The sequence below is a fragment of the Furipterus horrens genome, unplaced genomic scaffold (genome assembly GCF_987537825.1).
Source record: "Furipterus horrens unplaced genomic scaffold, mFurHor1.1.pri manual_scaffold_5, whole genome shotgun sequence".
Taxonomy (NCBI): Eukaryota; Metazoa; Chordata; class Mammalia; order Chiroptera; family Furipteridae; genus Furipterus; species Furipterus horrens.
In genome coordinates, this window is record NW_028327175.1 from 80,685,180 (window position 1) to 80,703,895 (window position 18,716).

Here is an 18,716-nt window from a genome sequence, read left to right on the forward strand (position 1 = left end):
GCATTCAGCTATAGTAGATTTTTTCCCTCATGTCCTTTTTTCTGTCTGAGAGTATATCACAAAGGAGAAGCTGCTCGGCTCCAAACACAGAACTGGCACTGGGTTGACATGTTGTCGGAATAATGAGGAAATGGGGGAAGAGTCAACAAATCTGCATAGTTACCTGTGGCTCTGATGAGGCAGATTATGACCTCTCTGGCTATTTGACTTGTCAGAAGCACCCCTTTATCTTTAATAATTCTATGCTTACTCTGGCTGGAGGAAAGTTACTATGCCCATCTTGTCAATTTACTAATCTAAGCAAAGATTAATGAGAAAAATGTTTTAAAACCCTGTCTAAACAAAAGATAGTTATACTGAAGAGATAAATGAGTACATTCTTTCCAAATGCAACAGTATTAATAATTTATTTTGGACCTTTCTTTCCTTTAACACACAAAAAATAAATTTTGTCAATGATTAATAAATTAATATCATTTACAAATTACCATGAGAGTGGTGCTAATATTTGGATCACCTGAAGTATTTTCATTGATACTTAACCTCTTTTAGCACTGAATTTTAAAAAGTTTGAACACATAACTAATTTACTTTGTGTTTATTATATTTTGAGTAATGACTTCACTGTTTCATAGAAAAAAAAGACATTCTCATTATCGGAAATCCAAGCAATACAGAGAAGTACAAGGTAGAATGTAAATAATATAGAAAATCTTATCAACCAGAAGGAACACTGCGAACATCAGCCAAACCAAATTCTAGTAATCTCTATATGGATATGTGTATCTAGATCTTAATCTATGTGGGACATATGTGACCTACATATATTTATTGAAATTATTTTATTAAACCATATAAGAGAAGGAAAAGAAACTGAAGAAACTTTTATTTTAGATGTTTCTTTAATAAATATATGTGTTCCTAAAATATTCCTCTAAAGCAAAGGTCGCAAATTCAAGTTCCTTCAGGAACAGTGACAATATGATTCACGAAGCAAGCTGTAGATATTAAGTTGCTAGTATTGTTTTCAAAATAAATATCTCTGATCATATTTTCTATATTATCATTGAGTAGGTCAAATAAATTGGGAAAAATATTTCCACAGTACACAAACCATTTTCAGGCTATAGGTCTGCAGATTGTTACCCTTCCAAAAATTTTAAAAGGATTAAGAAGTTACAGTCAATTTATTTTTTGTGATGTATTTACTTTAAGGTAGCATGAAAGATTAAGAAATTAGTACTCAAAACTTTATTTCACTTATTTTGTCCATTTTTAAATTAGTTCTCTTAGCATATATTAATTTTACATTATCAAATATTAAAATATGTATTTAATTTCATAAACATAATTTCTATTTTAACTAAATATTAATTCTATATGGATTTGATGTTCACTACATGGCATAGCACTTCCATTCCTGGGTTTTTTGTTTTCATTAATCTCTTAGTTAGCTTGTTTATAACTGTCAGTTTCCCCAAAAAAGAACTCATGAAAATTATGAATGCAATCATATTTGAGAATATCTGGCTTTTGCTTAATAATTGAATAACATCTTGGCTGGATATACTGCTTTTTTCTTAAATATTTGGAGAAGTCTGAGGCTTGTGATTTTTTTCTTTTTGTAAGTGACTTATGTTTTTAACCTGGATGGCTGAATAATTTTTTCTCTATCCTGGAATTGGATAATTTTTTTCAGAATTTGTCCCAGCATCATCATTCTATATCAGGGTCTTCCAGAAAACAATATGCTCTTTCAGTTTTTCCAACATTATAGGGAAATTGTCTTCTAGTAGATAGCTGTTGTGATCATGCCATAGAAGTGAGATGACTTCCCACCCAAGTTTGGTTTGGTGTTGAGTCTTATGATGCCACACACAAACCAAGAAGGTATGAAAAGGTTTATTACTCACAGAATGAGGCTTTCTGGGACAAGTAGGAAAGGCTCCCAAGCAGGTTCAAAAATGGCTCGAGAGAGCTGGGAAGGTTGCCTTGCTCAGTGGTTAGGGAGTGTAGCCAGGATGAGGATTCTCTCTTGTAGTCAGGGGCTTGTGTGGTTTGAACTCTTGCGTGTGCCAAAGGAGGGAGGGCTTCCTTATCAGATTCTCAAATGTGGAGAGGAAGGGGAGAGGGAGTGATGGGGACTTGAACCATGTCAGAAGTCAAACATCAAAAATGGAGTCAGGTTTTCTTTGCCTTTCTTTTTCCTAAGCTCCAAGGGCCCTTCTTGTGCAATTTTAACTTGTTTCCTGAGCCCAGGCAGCCCAGCTGGCTCACTTCTTCCAGGGATTACTTCTACCACTGTGACTTTCTAAATAAACTTTTGCTTGTATTTGAAAAAAAATGGAGTCAGACTACTTGTTATAGTATTTGACTGTATTTTTGTGTCTATCTGTTGGGTTCTTTGCCTTTGGAACAGAGTTATCTTTAGGTTGGTTTTTCTTTGTTCTCAGTATCTACTTTGTGTTTGTCTCTTTCCTTTGCATTCACTTTGAATAACCCTTCCTTTCCGTCAGTAATTCAATTTGCAATTGCGTCATTTGTTTCTAACTTAAGCATTAGTTAGGAAATGGTGTGATTTTAGACCTCAGTTTCTTTCCTTGATTTCTCAATGGCTTTTACATCTAATTTTGTTGTTTTATCAAATTGTCTTTTAGCTCTTGTTCCACTGAATTTATTCTTATTAAGTTCTATCACAAGGAGCATTCACATGGGATTTTCTTTTGTCTCTTAGGTTATATTTTATTCCAGATTGAATTTTTAAGTTATTTTTTGCATGCTGTTTACTTTTCTTTCATATATTTTTCTGTAGGATGATCGCATAGTTGTCATGCCCTTTCTTCTCACCCTACTGTGTTTAGCATGGACAGCTCTGCCCAGACCTCTGTTTTCTCTGATGCAGTGCCAGAGTCTCCTTAGTTCCACTGCCTTTTAATGTGAAATCTCTTTTTCCATCCAGGACACTGGCTTGATAGCCCAATATGGCATTTCTATCTACTTTTCTATAAAAGTTTAGGGGAAGCTGTGGCTGAAGGTCATATTTGTGGGTGGATTTAATTTTCACTTTCTCAACTCTGAGATTTAGTTAACTGTCCTGTATCACGATTCACTTTACTGGGCCGGGGCACGTCCAGTCCCTGAGGGCGGGTAGATACTCCACACCTCAGCTGAGCCCTTGGTTAAATGTGGCACCCAGAGCCTCTGACTCCTCCTGAGTCAGCCCTGGTTGTTCACTTCCCTATTTCAGCCTTTCGTTTCCACTTAGTGTGGGGCAGGACTAGAGGGCCTGTGGGTTTCAGCCAGTGTTCCATCAACCATGAGTTGGGGAGGCCAAGGACAGGCTTATTTCACTATGGCTTCAAGGTAATCTTTTCTGCAAGCTTTTTGCTTCAGAATTTCTTTTATCTTAATGTTCTCTTCTCAAATTTCTAGATCCTTATCATCATGTGAGATATATATATATATAGTTTTGTTTTTTCTGCCTACTGCTCTACTTTTCCCCTTACCCAAGAGCACCAAAGGAGCAACACCTGGAGGTTCCTCTGGCCTCCACTGCATCCTGCATTGTCTATCACAGATTTCTGTTCTCCAGGGATTCCCCAAAACTTCCCCCAGGCCTACTATTTACCTCCCATTCTGCTCCTCTCCAAACTGAGGGCTCAATAGAGTTCTCATGGCCCCGTGGACAACCTGCAACAGGTTGGGAATAATCACCTTAGACTCCAGCTTAGCCAGTAAGATAGATGAAGTTTCTTCTCTTGGCAGGCACTTTTTCAAGTGTGTTACCAAGTCATGCTTCTTTCCTGGTTTGTCTGCTGTTGATGGATGGATTTTTCATTTTCTATTGTCAATTTGTGTTGTTTACTATTTTTATTTCCTTAAGTAATCATTGGGTAAAAGAGGATCTGTAATCTTGCCTCACTTGATATATCTCTATGGAAGCACCATTTAATTCTTTTCAAACTGTGTTCGTTGGTGAAAATTACTAAAGAAACCATTCAATATCTCTCACATCATATGTGTAAATACCTGTCCTGTTAATGACACAGGCCCCTGGGGGTAGAATAGAGGGAACGTAGGTGCAAATTAAAATGGAGGGGTGATAATTCATGGTGGTTTTCAACTTTAAGTTTGAGAATAGATTAGAAAGGGATCTTTTCATATATCACAGAGTATATTTTTGGTACATTTTAATAAAAATTTACCTCCCATACACTTCCCCATCCTCTATTTGGTTAAGGTAGGCGAACATAAATAATGTTTTTTATGAGCAGAGATGGTCTGAAACTTTAATACTATTATTTCTTTTATTTCCCCTGAGCTTCTTGCTTCCTTTCCACATCACAGCCTGGTGTGTAAATATTCAAAGGATAGATTATATTCATGCATTCTTTATTCTTGATATAGCTTACATTAAATAGAAACAGTTACATAACCAGCTCATAAATAAAAATATGTTATTTTAAAACTTCGTTCCCCTGAGGCTCTGGAGAGAAAATGTAGAACAAACAATTACATACTAACCATTTAAAAGGACATTCTTTGTTTATATCCCAAATGATTCTGTCACACCTATGAGGGAAGTGCTGGCTGCAGAGCTAAAAACAGGCTAAACACTGACTGAGCGATGGTGTGGAGAGTGGGAGGGGTGTGTTGGCCTGGTGGTAAGGAGGAAAACTCGGCCAGTGGCTTCTGTAAGTTAATGCGACAACGCAACTGAATATTAATTTTGTGTTTGATAGTCATCTGGGGAGAGGATATGGGTGGCAGGTAGTTCTAGTCCTCTGTCAGTGTGTGACTCTAAACTACCTTTGATAAATGCACCTGAGAAACTCAAGGTGCATTGTAAGACTACAGACTTTTACAATGTTAAGGACCTGGGCCAGGTACCTATCTAAACCACTGCCAGAAATACCTGGGGTACATAATGAAATGCCTATACCCCTACTTTGACAATCTATATCAAAAGCTTACTTAAAAGGTCATTTCAGCTGGATTGAGTTTCTGGGGCTTAGATGTTGTTCTGGTGGGTAAATAGGTGTTACCCTTCCTCCAAAGATATCATTTTCGTTTGTGGCTGAAATGTTGAAGGATGGATTTGGGCAGGGCTTCTTGGTGTACTCAGGGTTTACTTAAGGGTTGGAGGAGACTTCTGGGGTAAAAAGGCTTAGACCTTGGTCTACTTCATGGAGTGTTGAAGATATAAATCATGCCTGGGGCAAGGAGAGTCTAATTGAGGCTATATTGCAGGAGACTATGTAGAGCCCTTGAGGAGAAACTCACCAAAAGGGAGGGGGTTTAAACAGGACCAAGGTCACATCCAGAAGGGAGTGTCAACTCTTCTGACATAGTGGAGGGCTGTCACCAACCTCACTCCAACCTGTGCTGTGACAGACTTTAGTAAAACAACTAGGCATATGTGAACTGAAAAGCTACATCATTGAAGAGGTGAAGCACTCTGGACCCAAAGAACTCTTGTGTTGAGATTCCACTCAAGAAGTAAAACTGTCTCCAAGTTATGTACCTCCCCAGATATGCTCAGCTTCACTGCATCCCAGGCTTCAGAGGGTTGCTTCACTTTCCCAAAAAAGAGGCTCCTGGGAAAGAATTATGAACTCTTCCCACAGTCTTAAAGCCCCTGCCACTTGCTGCCACCTTTGGGAGAGGGGAGGAAAGGAGACATCTGGAGGTGGATATGGTATCCACCATAGGTATTAGGCCATGGACTCCTCCTATGGCTCCAGAACTTGGTTCCTACTTTACCAGCCTCAAATCATGGAAACTCTAGATTTTCCAGTGCTTGGTTAGAGGCACCAGGTGACACACCCCAGAAGTACAGGGAGGAATGAGCCATAGGACAAATTTTGACCAACAAGAGAGAGAAGATATGAAAGAGTCTGCAGACAAATTTCCTTCCTTCACTCCTACCTCTTGGCTGTTCCAAGACACAATGACTCAACATAGTCTTTCTGGAAATATCCCACAGTATTGAGAAATGAGCTTGGTTTAAAAGTTATAGCCAGCTGAATAACATATGACCTTTTATTTGCCTGCCTTCCTTCCTTCCTTCCTTCCTTCCTTCCTTCCTTCCTTCCTTCCTTCCTTCCTTCCTTCCTTCCTTCCTTTCCCTTTTGCCCTCACTCATATTTCTCTACATTTATAGTGCCCAGTGAAGCACCAACATGTGATCAGGTTGTTTTCTAGAGAACCCGGGCTAACACAGAATTTTTTTAAAAAGGTGCATTTGGTGGAAGTTTAAAATGAAGGCAAGAATATGAAAGAAGCTTTGGGGGCATTCAGCTTGTTTAATAGCCATAATAGATCAGGGGCAGCAGATCTGAGTTCTAAATCCATTATAAAAATGGGCTGACAAGTTTGGGGGTTAGGGATAAAGTGTGATCATGGAATTATATCTCTAGGAGGTACATTTCCTGTTTTCTAGCAGGTAACAAAAGGTAGACAATTATAAGGACTTTTTCATGGCTATATATGCCTATATTCCAGAGACCACAGAAATATTTTGGGTGAGGGTCTCATTTAAGGTGTAAAATTATTTACTGCATCAAGCCTTTATAGCAAGTGTCAATAAGACATGATCACCCCATAGTGAAAAATAGAATGAGAGGCCTCTGTATCCACTGGAGGCTCTCTTTTTCTAAAACCTCAGAAGCCCGTGCTTTGCTTTATAAGGGATGATCGAGTGTTTCTTGTACATATACATCACATTACTTAATTGTCACCACAGTGTAGAAGAGCAGACAGTGTTCTCACCCCCATTTTGCAGATCAGAAATGGGAAACAGTAGAGTTAAATGCTTTGTTCCAGATTATATTGATCCAGGACCCACATAAACTAGCTGCTCTTTCGCTCAAAATCCTAGCTATGGTTTTGAAAGCAACTGAGGAAGATGGGAACCTCACTAGAGATTCAAAGGGTTTTAGCTGGTTAGTGCCTCTACTTCAGGCAGTGAATCAAGACAAATGGGGAATGATTCAAAAGGTGATTGGATTGGGACTCTTAAAGTTTGCCAGGTAGGGTAATGTATTTGTATCAGAACCTATAATTTATGTAGATTCACATACATCTTTTTTTACATATTGCAGCATTTGGAGAGTATGTGGAGTGTTGTGAAACTAAATATATTTGTATAATTGACTCAATTATCCATGTGGGTATTATTGACTTTTAATTTGCAATCTGGCTTCTCCTTTTAGTTAGGATGTTTTTGGGCTGCTCTAAGAATGCCAACTAATTTAAATAATAATTTAAGTAAAACATAATTAGGTAGGGAAATTAACTTCAATCTTTTGCCAGCTCCTGAAGATTCTACAGCTGAGATGTAACTCTAATCTATCCACTATCTTTTTATTCTCCAATGCCATTTTACTACCACAGGATGTTATTGCTTTCCATAGATTATTGCAAGTTTCCTATCTGGCTTTTTTGTTTACCTCTTTCCAATCCAATCATTATTCTGCCGACAGTAATCTTAAAACAAACAAGCAAGCAAAAACAAACAACCCTGCGCTCATTACAGAAATTTCTTTGCTTCAAAACATTTAATGGCTCTCAACTTTTCACCAGATTAATTAAGTGCACCTGCCACACCACATTACTCAAGGCTTCTTCATGTCACCTGCCCTGATCTTACCTCTGAATTCCCTTAATGCACTACAAGTTTTTCTTTGAGGTAAACCAGGGTATTTGTGAACTCCTGTTGTCTCTCTACTTACTCTCTTGTGAAATCCTTAACAGACATCTTTGTGGTGCTATATCGCTCCCACTATGCAGTACCCAGCTTAGTTCTGGACCCCAAAGAGGGAGCAACAAATATTGTCCATTTGTGCTGCTGGCAAACCCAGAGGGCAGAAAAGTTTGGTATTTTGTATCCCAAGTTCCTAGCACAGCTCCTGGCATGGAGTAGGCGCTCAAAGAGTATTGTTGAACAAATGAAGGTACATACTGCAAGCTCCACCTGGCGCCCCGCAAGGCGTATATATAATATGCATATATATATATACACACCCCTAAATATACGTATGCTTATACACACATACTACATACATAATAACACACATCCACATCCAGGTATACATAATTAATAAATATACAAATACAAATAAATTATTATGCATACAGCCTTAACTCCGAACAGCCTAGAGAGGCAGGGCAGTGGACGGTGACCCTCCCTGGAATCTACAGAACCGCAGACTGGACCCGGCGCGGGGCCGTAGGAGGCCGAAGGCCCGGGAGGCAGCTGCGCGGCTTGGCCCTTCCGTGTTTCCGTCGGCCGCGGCGGCCATTGGTTGTGCTCGGAGCAGCTGACAGGTAGCAGCCCGGCGAGGGAGCTTCAAGGATGGCGGCGTCCGTGGCACTGATCCTGCGGGAGAGCCCCAGGTAGCCGTCCCCTGGGTGGCGCGGACGGGGCAGGCACAAGGATACTCCTGCTGTCTGCCGCCTTGGCACCGTCGCGTGGTCCGCGTCGGGAGGGGTGGGCGCGGGGCTGTCCGAGTCGCAGTGCGGGTCCCGCAAGAGTGCGCGGGACTGTGGTCGCTCCACCTCCCGGTGGTGCAGCTGCGCGGGTCACAGTGCGCCGGGCAGCTGAGGCAGGACTGCCGCTTGTGGCAGCTGTCACTGTTCTGAGTGGCGGCAGCAGCACCCAGGCCTCCCTGGAGTGATGCTGAGTGACGTGGGAAGGTATTCCGTTTCCCTTTTAAATTCTCGTTCAGACCCTCTGATTATGCAAAAGACTCCCGTGGGTGCTGGACGGTCTTTAATCCCTAACACGTGTCAGTATCCCTTTTCCATCAAGATAGAATAGACTTCAGGCCAGGAGTTTTTTGAGTTGGTAACATTATGTCGCCGAAATTTGATAACATTGCTTTTATTTTCGTTTTGTTTATTTTTAGTTAATTTCTGTTTATGGTAGGTAAGGTCTGCTGACCATGGTGGTGAGATGAAGTTCTCTTTTAAAATAAAATTATTTAAGTAAAAATGACTCTATGTAATAAAAAGTAATTAAATCATAATGAGGTGGTGTGTGAATGCGGAAAAAGTGCTGAGCTATTATTGAATTGGCCAAAAAGCCTGTCAGCGTTTTTTCTGTAGAGTGGCTCTCGTAGGGCTTAGTTGCCTTTAACGTCATTCAAAACAATTTTGTTAGATTGTGTTGAGACAGCTGTCATATCAGTGTGCATTTTTAAAAAAATTATCAAAGTTGGTGAATTTTTGTGCAGCCATTTTAATATTGAGGATGAAAGAAAATTATGCAATATTTTCAGCGTATTATGCTTTATTATTTCAAGTAGGTAAAAACTCAACTGAAACCATTTAAAAAAAAAGATTTGTGTAGTGTATGGAGAACGTGCTGTGACTGATCCAATGTGTCAAAGTTTCTTGGTACTATTGACATTTTGGCCAAACAATTCTTGGCTGTGGGGCTGGCTTATGCATTGGAAGATGTTTAGCGGCGCCCCTGGCTTCTACCCACTAGAAGTCAAAAGTGAGAGATAGTTGACACACTCGAAATATCCAAATAAATAAAGTTATTGGTGAAAATGAAAAATGTGTCTTATTTTACGGAAATAACAGTATGACTTTTTGGCCAACTCAATATATAAGCAAATACTTGAAATTGGGAAAGAAAAAAAAAAAACAGAACACCTTTTTTGTGCCTGGATTGGGCAGGAATCTTAAAGAATAGAGTTGTCATTTTAGTTTTTCCTTCTTTCTGGATTCCTTGAGTTCTGACAGCCAGTTCCCAATGTCCTGGGAAACAACACACCACATCAGTAAACCATAATAACACAGTGCAATAGAATTGTTCTTATCACACACCTTAAAGCTAATCATTACAATTGAAGCAAGGTTTTAAAACAACTGGATATTTAGTGACCCCCAAATGATTTTTGTATGTAGGTTTTTAAAAAATTCTATTATCTGCCAGGCAGCATGCTTTTCTTTATATTTTTGATGTAATAGCCACTTCCTCCCAACTCTTTTCAGGATTGCATTTTGGGTTAAGTGGATATTTAAACACCTACTGCTAAATTAATGCTATTCCCCACAGAGTGCAGGCTTCTTCTAGTAGTTGTCCTTGCCCAAAAGAAAGACAAAATTTGCCAAAAAGACCTTTACAACAATAGTGCTTTTTGAAGGCATCTTTTAGGAAATACCCTGCCTCTTTTACTGGCCATCATCTGCTTTTTTATAGTTCACTCAGGCTTACCTAATAGCAATCAGAGTTGTTGAAATGAAAACTTACAGACAGTTGCAGTTATAGACAACTGTACTTACAGCAAATACAATTACACTTGGAAAGCTCACTTAAAAACTTTGTTTTACTAATTTATTTAGCATGAAAAAAGCAGTGTCACTGATAAACGCAATAGATATAGGAAGATTTCCACGGCTGCTCACCCGAATTCTTCAAAAACTTCACCTGAAGGTTTGTACTTTTGCATTTCTCTAACTTATAATACTTTCTTGTGATTCCACTGAAACTCTGTGTTTCTACTTAAAGAACTTTTTGCAAAGTATAGTGCCCCCCAGTGTGTCTTTGAAAACACTAGGTCTTTAGAAAGTTTGATAATGTCCTATGGTCAAAAGTTTGGGAAGCTCTGTCTTCATTAAAGTTAATTTTTTTATTATAGAAATTTTCAGAGTATATTATATGGTAGTGTTTATGGTAAATATTTAAGGGTGAATATAGTGTGCAAAATTTTTCAGATGTGTTTGACCTTTGGAACTGTTTTATCATGATATATATTTTGGGACTAAGGTTCTGTGGAACATGCTTTGGGAAAATTCCAATTTTATGACTTCATTACTATTCTTTAAAATAATTCTGTGGTATGGCTATCAATCAGTATTTAATCTTTCATTGACTCTCACTTTTATTTCAAGGGTGTGATTATTTTGTACATATTGATTGTCAGTAATTCACTGCTTGCTCACCAATCTAAATTAACTATTTTATCAAGTTATAAAAAGTTAATTTCATCCTTCACATGTTTATTGAGCACCCACTAACTGTTCTGTCTGGTTCCAGGCATCACCATTAAACAAGAACTTGGACTCTTATTTACTTTTTTACTGGCCAGGAGTCAGCCCCAAAGCTTTTTCTCCCTCTGAGGTGTCTCTCAAATCCAAGTTCTCTTTATAGTCCTAGTTCAGATTCTTCTTATCCCTTCTTTGGGCACAGTAATTATCTTCCAACTGGTATCTTGAAGCCTTTAGTCTCTCCCTTTCTATTGCTTCTTCATAATGCTATCTTTTTTCCTAAAAAAGAGTTGATCATATCAAAGCCATAAGTGGTTTCGAAAAAGTTCAAAATCCTTAACATCATATTATAATAACATTATAATATGGCCACAACCTATATTCTCCCCACTTTGCAAGTACTCTAGTCACACTGTACTGGGCTCTTTTACTAGAATGTGCCGTGAACTTTTTTCCCTCTCTGTGTGTGTATGTATACTCTTTCCTTTACTTACAATGTACTTTTTCCCTTCTTTAGTGAATAAACTAAGTTTTCATGTTTGAAAGATGTTACAGTCTCACTCTCAGCAGTTGTTCCCTCTTCTCTGCCTCTAAAACACTTGGTGCATTATCGCCTTACTTCAGTGCAGCATCATAAGTATTCTTACATACATCATTTATTCTTCATACTGAGGGAGGATCGAACATTTGCAGGGAAAATTGTGACGTGTAGTTTGCCTGTGACCCTGTCAGTCACCTCTGGAGTTGACAATACGTTAATATTTATCTTAGAGTAACTGAGTAGCTGAAGCATTCCAGTGATGCTGGAATGCTATGCCATTCAAGGTAGGGGAGTGAAGGTCAGAGGTGTGGTTATTGAGAGCTGAAGCAGCTGAGGACAGGAACATGCATATGTGAATATTTGCCTGCTAAGAGAAAGTCTGAAAAGGTGCAATTCCCCCCGCCACCCCCCCTCATAGTTTCAGAGAACGTTCTTCCAGAAAGGCTCCTATTGTGATAAGAACTCTTGTCAAGTAAAGTTTGTAGACACATTCAGGATCTGCCTGCTTTCTTTGTTTACTCTTAGCCTGTCCACTTGGCCTTTGCCTTCCAGGCAGAGCCCTTAGAACAGTGAAACCTGATACAGGTAGACTGATGAGGAGGTTTAGGTATTTGGTTGCTATTCTAAATGATACCAGCTTGGCACATTGATTTTAGCAAGCTTAATCTTTATGGGCAGAGAATCTGTTTTGCCTAGACTGGTTCCTTGGAACTCTGGTAAGAATAAGCATGGGGAAACTAAGACAACTTAGGTATGGGATATGAGCATACCTAAGCGTGGGTCTAGGAGTCCTCTTTGAACTGGCCATCTTCCTGACCAGGGAAATGCGCAGGACAGCCCTGCACAAAGAACTGCCCCGTCCATCATGCTCATAGCATCTGCACTGGGAAATACTGAGGGAAGTCAGACCAACTGCCATAGCTGGGAGCTTAGAAATAAACATTCATGGCTTCTGAGTTTCAAAACTAGGTGTCACAACTTATGCAATTAAGAACAAAAAAACCAAAAAACCTCATATACTCTGCTCCTTGGGAGAGACGTTTAGGCCCTCACACAAAGCTGTTAATGTACCAGTGCAGTATGTCTAGTTCTGAGAGGCCAGGTGTCTGGGTTTCTGGCGTGGTAGCCTAGGAACAGTGAACTGGGGGTGAAAGTGCTGCTCTGGTGAACTGTGAGGCAGTTTCAAGAACTGACTATTGATCATGGAATAAAATGGGAGAATGACTAAAATCAGACAGAAGAAATATAAAAGCACAGAAATCTGAGGGGTGTTCTTACTGAAGTGAAACAGTATAGGTGTATTTTAGAAGTTCTTTAGGATACTTCAGCACAGAACTTTGATGCTCGTAGTTATGACCTGAGTCAGCACAGGAATTAATTTAATCCAATGTATGTTGTTTACAGAATTCTAAAATGGATGCCATACATTTTAAAAATATTTTTCTAAATAAAATATAAGTTCATTTATTTGATAGATTCATTTGTGAGTACCATTGTATTTCCCCATTATGATAGGTAGAGAAGTCTCATTAAAATAAAGGACAATCACATATGTAAATTGCAGTATGTAGAAATGCCTGAGGAATTTTTTGGTTGTTCCATTGTGTGGATAGTGCTGCTGGTATTCAGTGCTCTGGGACATTAAATGTCTTAACGTGTGCAGGACGTCCTTCCAAAAGAAATTGGTCTCACCTATATGGGCAAAAAAGGGTAGCTTACCTGTTTTTTGTGTCTTTTTAACTAGAGTTTGCTATACCTGAGGGCATGAATTGTCTATGTAGCACATAATAGATACTCAATAAATATTTTAAATGAGTAAAGATGGAAATTACTATTTATTATTGTTAACATTTTGAGGTTTTACCTTCTAGCTTTTTTTCTAAATGTCCATTAGTTACAGTTATTTTTCACCTCCATATATATTTAACACATGAACTTTATTTGGCAAGATCCAGATATTGAACTGTGCTGTGATTTTGAAATACTGAAATTTACAGACACATGAGTTTCTTTTACCTAGGATTTACTTTTTCAGGTTTTCATTTCATATATGACTAAATGAATCTTTTGAGTATCTGAGTTTTGAATACCTGAATGTATGCTAACATATTGCTTTTTGTATTGCAGGCTGAGAACAGTTTTAGTGAAGAAGAGGAAGAAAAGCTTCAAGCTGCATTTTCTCTAGAGAAGCAAGATCTTCACCTAGTTCTTGAAACAATATCATTCATTTTAGAACAGGTATTTTTATTGCCCCAAATTTTCTAACCATTGTTGTTTAGTACATGTTTGTATTGCTATGATATATATAATATTTTTTACAAGTGTGCAGATGGAACCTGTAAATATATTTTAATCAAGAATTTCAATGTAATAAAGAACATTTGAATGTTTGATTCTCATCTCCCCCTCCATTGTATTGCATTCTGTAAAACAGTCTTTTTTTTTTTAGTATATTTTATTTATTATGTTGTTAGAGTAGTTCCAATTTTTTCCCCTTTGCTCCCCTCTACCCAGAACGCCCCCCCTTCCCTCTAGCATCCCACCCTCCTTAGTTCATGTCAATGGGTCCTGCATATAAGTTCTTTGGCTTCACCCTTTCCTATGTTATTCTTAATATCCCCCTGTCTATTCTGCACCAACCAATTATGCTTCTTAGTCTCTGTACCATTTCCCCATTTCTCCCCCTCCCCCCTCCCAGCTGCTAACCCTCCAAATGATCCCCATACCTATGATTCTGTTCCTATTCTGGTTTGCTTAGTTGGATTTTGTTTTTATTTTTTAGATTCAGTTGATGATGGTTGTGAGTTTGTTGTCATTTTAGTGTTCGTAGTTTTGATCTTCTTTTTCTTAAGTAAGTCCCTTTGACATTTCATATAATAATGGCTTGGTGATGATGAACTCCTTTAGCTTTACCTTGTCTGGGAAGCACTTCATCTGCCCTTCCATTCCAAATGATAGCCTTGCTGGATAGAGTAATCTTGGTTGTAGGTTGCTTTTCATCACATTGAATACTGCTTGCCAGTCCCTTCCTGCCTGCAAAGTGTCCTCTGAGAAATCAGCTGATAGTCCTATAGGCAGCCCCTGTGGGCAACTCTCTATCTCTCTCTTGCTGCCCCCAGGACTCTGTCTTTATATTTCACCTTTGGCATCTCAGTCATGATGCTTCCTGGTGTGGTCCCCTCTTGTAAAACAGTCTTAATATTGAATAGTGTGAGTAAAGTGTTTTGACAATATGAATCAAGACTTTATTTACTTGAGACATTTATAAATGATTTTAGTTCATTGTTACTTGGTGTAATAACTTGGAAAAATGAATGCTCTTTATTTAAAAATTTGAATACATGATTTTGGGGGATTTGACTGAGATGAAACATTTAGAAAACAAGTAGTTGTCAAAGGACTTTATGTCATACTATTTCTTCATACTGAGCTGTCCTTCTCCACCTCTTCTTTTCATCTAAATTCAGTTTATTTTATAACTTCCCTTGAAGTCACATCTCCTTCCACTGTAGCCTTTAGCTCTTACACTTGCAGCCTTCCCCCTATTTGGATTCCTTTCATCTTTGGCTCATCACAGTAGAGCACATTGTTTGTCTTTCATTATTTCATGGTGTCAGTGATACCTTCTTCACTTTCTTTTGAATTTGTGGGGAGCCAAGATCGTGTGTGTGTGTGTGTGTGTGTGTGTGTGTGTGTGTGTTATAAACCTAGCACATTGCTGGGCTTGAAATAGATTCTTAATAAATTTCTGTAGGTTGATTAAATAGAATACTTGTGAAATTAAGTTTTAAATGGTGCTGTAGCTTCATGAGCATTCTAGTGACAGATATTGTTAAAAGGACAAGCTGCCAGGCAAACTTAAACAGATTACAGGTATTATCCTTGATGGGCCTTCAGTAGAAGAAAAGGATAATCAAATAAGACAGAGCAGCATGGAGTTTATTGAGGAAGTTGTTCCAGAATAATGTAAGTAATAGAACACATATCACTGTTAAAATTTTTACAATATATTATCTAGGAAGTTGATAGAGGAAACATAGTTCTGAGAAAGTGCTTTATGGAAAATGTTAGTTGAGAAACAAAACCATTGTACACTTCTTGGAAATAATTAAGTGAAATAAGGAAATGAAAAAGGTTTTTCTTTCATAATTGAGATTTTATTGGTTGTTTTGAGGATAAGTAAACAGACATTCCAATTTGTACGCAACTCTTAACATATGTGTCAAAAACCTAAAGCCATGTAGTTGTGATTCTTTTCTAAAGAATTATTCTAGTAACTTCCCAGCTTAAAATTTGGAGGCTAATTTTCCTTAAAAGAGTATCAAGTACTATTATCTTCAAAGGTTGATACATCAGAGTCTTGCTAATTCACAATTTACTATTATATATAATATATAATCAAATTTTCAGTCTTCCACAACACATTAACAAAGTTACTAGGAAAACTGCTACTATACCAAAGATGACAGGGAGTGCACAAAATTCTGACAGGGAGCCAAGATCAAAGAGTGGTTTCCTCGAGGAAACAATTCTACCAAAAACATAAGAATAGAAGTAATTAAGAATGTTCAGGACGTATGAAATGTACGACTGACTTCAAATTGCCATTTAATGTGTTTTGTACTGTATCATAGGATATAAAAACTAACCCCATCTATGGAATGTTAAGCTGACACCCAGGACAGTTGAAGATTCTCATATTTAATATCCCACTATTTTCTGGTTGGGCCAAAAATAAACAAATAGCAAATGATTTCACCTCTTAAGAAAACCATTTACTCTTTAAAAAATGAGATGAGGTATAATTCCCTCCTTAAAAATCTTCCTAGAGCTACTAAAAAACTTGCATTTACAAAATAGTTGATAAAAATATTCCTCTGGATTCTACAAGAAGGGGGAGAGGTACAACTGATAAGGCATGGTATATGATATTAATCAGACTCAGCTTCTTTCTCTTCTGCTTCATCGGAGGCTGGACTCTCCTCATTTTTAGACCCTCTGTTTTCTGCAAGTAGATCTTATTTAGGTTCAAGGTTAGCCACTTCGGCCTGTTTTCCCTTTGCTCCCCCTTTCCCTTTTGTTTGTACTTTTTTGTCTGCATATTTATTCTTTCCTGCTGCCTTTTTTGGCTTTCTTTCTACTTTTGGAGGAGCAAGTTTATCTGACAGCCTTGCTGATCTGCTCTTGGGCCCCTCCTTTGCTATACCTTCGAGGGAGCTGACCTTCCTCCTTCCATACCTGGGCTGTCTAGTTGCTGCTGCTTCTCCTGCTGCCCAAGCTGCTTGGACCTGCGATGGGGGTGGTGGGAGAACCCAGGACATAAAATTTTAATTAGGGTACCATTTACATAGCTAAAGCAAAGAACTTTTTTAGTTAGGTGGATTTAGGATTGCTTAAACCTCAGGTAAAACTGAAAAAGTTTAGTCTGAATAATTTAGGCCACTTTATCCTAAATCTTTCAGTCCTTGGAATGGTATATTATTTGCAAAGTAATAGAAATGTTCTGCAATAGAAATATAAAATATTATTTTGATTTAAATTATTTAATATTTATTTTGTGTTTGATAATGGATCAAGATCTCTGTATGAATATTAGAGATATATGTAATTTTTTTCTCTTTAATAGGCAGTATATTACAATGTGAAGCCAGCAGCTTTGCAGCAGCAGTTAGAGAACATTCATCTTAGACAAGACAAAGCAGAAGCATTTGTCAACGCTTGGTCTTCCATGGGTCAAGAAACAGTTGAAAAATTCAGACAGAGGATTCTTGCTCCCCACAAGGTATTGGTTATGGTACATCAAAGGCATTTTTCAGTAATTATGCCATAGATTATTATACCTGAAAGTTTGTTTTTTTTTTATAAATCTTTTCTATGCCTTAGTGAATGAATTATAAACTCCTAAGTTTGGATCAGCTTCCAGCATTTTATCTTCTGTACTTTCTTTTTTTAAAAAATTAATTAATTTATTTATTTTGAGAGAGCGGGGAAAGGAGAAAGAGAGGGAGAGAAACATCAATGTGCAGTTACCTCTCACGCGCCCCCAACTGGGAACCTTATGTGCAACCTAGTCATGTGCCCTGACTGGGAATCGAACCAGCGACACTTGGTTCACAGGCCGACGCTCAGTCCACTGAGCCACAGCAGCCAGGGCCCCTGAAAGTTTTTAAGGTGATAATATTTTGTTAGAGAGGTGGTGTCAGGCAAAAGAAAATATATAGACAATATTCTTGTAAAATTACTTTCATACATGTTTGCTACCACAATGTCATTTAATTTTAATTTACAGTTTAAAATATATCCCTATAACCTTTAGTCACTCTTAATGGAGGTTAAGATGATCATTTTCTGAATAAACATAATTTATTTTCAGATTTTCAGTCAACTTTGTATTCCTGGGTTAAATCCTGGTTATGAGGTATAATCCTTTGTATATGTTACTGTATTTGATTTATTGATAATTTTTTAAGTGTTTTTCTATCTGTGTTCATGAGGAATATTGGTCTCTACCTTTCTAGTGATGTCTTGTTTCTATCATGGTGATACTGGCCGTGTAAAATGAGTTGGAAAGTGGCCCTTGCCCCTTCTGTTTTTGGAAGAATTTGTGAAGGGTTGGTACTATTTTACATTTCAGCAGCATTATATGAGACTCCAGTACAGTAGATCCATATCCTTGTCAGCAGTTGGTATTGTCAGTTGTTTTCATTAAAACCAGTGTATTAGGTTTGTAGTGGTATTTTGTGTTTTTAATTTGCATTTTCCTAATAACAAATTATATCGATGATCTTTTTATGTGCTTATTTGCCATTTATTTATTTATTTTTTGTCATATCTATTCAAACATTTTGTCTTAACTCTATATCCACATTATGACAAAAAAGTCCCATAGTGGTAATATAAAGGATGATTACAAGTGCAAATCCCAGCATATAGAAATGTATGTGCTTCCTTTTGTCTTTTTGGTTATTACAATGTGGAGGGTTTTTGTTTTCTTTTTGTTGAGTTTTGTGAGTTCCTTATATAATCTATGCATGTCCTTTGTCAGATATGTGATTTACAGATGTTTTTCCCTAGTACATAGCTTTTCTTTTCATTTTCTTAAGTGTCTTTTGCAGAGCAAAAGCCTTTAATTCTCTTTTTAAAGTGCTTTATAGGTTTATGTTTTACATTTAAG

At 37.8% G+C, this 18,716-nt stretch overlaps 1 protein-coding gene and 1 pseudogene across 4 annotated transcripts in view; one reads left to right on the forward strand and one right to left on the reverse strand.

The window, feature by feature from the left end:
* The first annotated feature begins 8,295 nt into the window (after nt 1–8,295).
* Nucleotides 8,296–18,716, forward strand: part of COMMD10 (COMM domain containing 10) — a 190,365-nt gene continuing 179,944 nt past the window's right edge. For 2 of the 4 annotated variants that reach the window (XM_090276607.1, XM_090276606.1), the window contains exons 1-4: nt 8,296–8,397; nt 10,357–10,447; nt 13,670–13,780; nt 17,169–17,324. In XM_090276607.1, the coding sequence (XP_090132733.1) occupies nt 8,357–8,397; nt 10,357–10,447; nt 13,670–13,780; nt 17,169–17,324 (399 nt within the window). In that variant the 5' untranslated portion in view covers nt 8,296–8,356. The remainder of the gene's footprint in view (nt 8,398–10,356; nt 10,448–13,669; nt 13,781–17,168; nt 17,325–18,716) is intronic. The other 2 variants (XM_090276604.1, XM_090276605.1) reach the window with 2 other exon arrangements.
* Nucleotides 16,474–16,863, reverse strand: LOC150008855 (non-histone chromosomal protein HMG-14 pseudogene; annotated as a pseudogene).